The following is a 1,256-nucleotide window of genomic DNA, read 5'->3' as shown; positions in this document are numbered from 1 at the left end:
CGTCGTCATCGTCGTCACCAGCACCGTGCTGGTCGCCCTTGTCGCGTGCGCTCGACGTGTGCTGTTCATCCGATGCTCGCCGCCTGTACGCTTCCGCAGCCAGGTTTCGCAGGACAGCACAGCCACTGCACTGCACGTCGGTGTCGCCCACGAACCGGCTCATTGCACCAACAACAGCCTCGATGGCGCTCGCGTCAACCATGATCCTGAAGGTGTTGCGAACAATTGTCAGGCCCTTCAGCACCGCGCACGCTGCCCGGTGGATGCCCACGTTGTGCTGATGCCTGACCATGGCCGTCACGACCAGCGCAACAGCGCCTTGTTCCAGCAGCCTGTTTCTGATGGCTTGCCGCGGGTCAGCGGCAGACGCGCCATCACGAGCACCAGCGGTGGCAGCAGCATCCCTGTTTGCGTTGTCGCTCGAGCTGCTGCGCTGCCTCTGACGAAACGACATCATCCGCTCGTCTTTGCTGTTGATGGCCAGCGTCTGCAGCACGGAGCACCCAAAGTACTGCACACTGGCGTTGTCGGCGTGCCTGCGCATTGCACGCACCACCGCTTCAATGCCGCCCTCTCTCACAATGAGCGTATGCGTGTGAATGTTGTTACAGTGATACGCAATGCTTCCCAGGCTCTTGCAGCCGTCCTGCTGCACATCAGCATCCGCCTCGGCCTGCCTCATGGCCGCCAGCGTGTCCTGGATTGGGGTGTCGCTTTTGCTGCTGCCGCCGCTTTGCCTGCTTTGCGTGTACCACCGCGGGTTGTAGCGGCGCTGGCGGTGACGCTGGTCATGGCGGTGATGGCCACGAGCAAAGCGGTGGTCTGCCTGAACATGACCTGCGTGAGGGCGGCTTGAAGCGTCCCTGTCCTCGTCTTCACTCGTGCTGCGCCAGTCCCCTCGAGTTGCGCGATGCATTCTTGGGCCTGCAGCTTGGCAGTTGTACGCTGTGTCGAGGTGTCGAGCTGAGTGCCTCGGATTCGTTGCTGCCGGCTGCAGAGGGTGTTCCAGTGTGCTGTGCTGGTGTTAGTGGGTGGTTGAAGGCTTGAAGGGAGACTGCAGAGAGGAAAATGTGTGCGTGTGTGTTTGTGTGTGTGTGTGTGTATGTGTGTGTGTGTGTGTGTGTGTGTGTGTGTGTGTGTGTGTGTGTGTGTGTGTGTGTGTGTGTGTGTGTGTGTGTTGTGAGCCGGGTGTCATTTTCCAGACCAGCTGAGACTGACGTGATGTGTGTTTTTTGTTGTGTCATGCCGCCATGATG

The 1,256-nt window shown here is 60.0% G+C and overlaps 1 protein-coding gene across 1 annotated transcript in view; it reads right to left on the bottom strand.

Annotated features, from left to right (window-relative positions):
• PTSG_08950 (uncharacterized protein) overlaps positions 1 to 916 on the bottom strand; it is a gene marked incomplete at both ends in the record, with an annotated part of 6,598 nt that extends 5,682 nt beyond the window's left edge. Inside the window, one exon of the mRNA XM_004989690.1 lies at positions 90 to 916. Within this exon, the coding sequence (XP_004989747.1) occupies positions 90 to 916 (827 nt within the window). The remainder of the gene's footprint in view (positions 1 to 89) is intronic.
• Positions 917 to 1,256: the final 340 nt, after the last annotated feature.

This window comes from Salpingoeca rosetta, assembly GCF_000188695.1.
Source record: "Salpingoeca rosetta unplaced genomic scaffold supercont1.27, whole genome shotgun sequence".
Lineage (NCBI taxonomy): Eukaryota > Choanoflagellata > Craspedida > Salpingoecidae > Salpingoeca > Salpingoeca rosetta.
The sequence above is the reverse complement of the archived record's forward strand: the minus strand, read 5'-3'. Positions and strand labels throughout refer to the sequence as shown.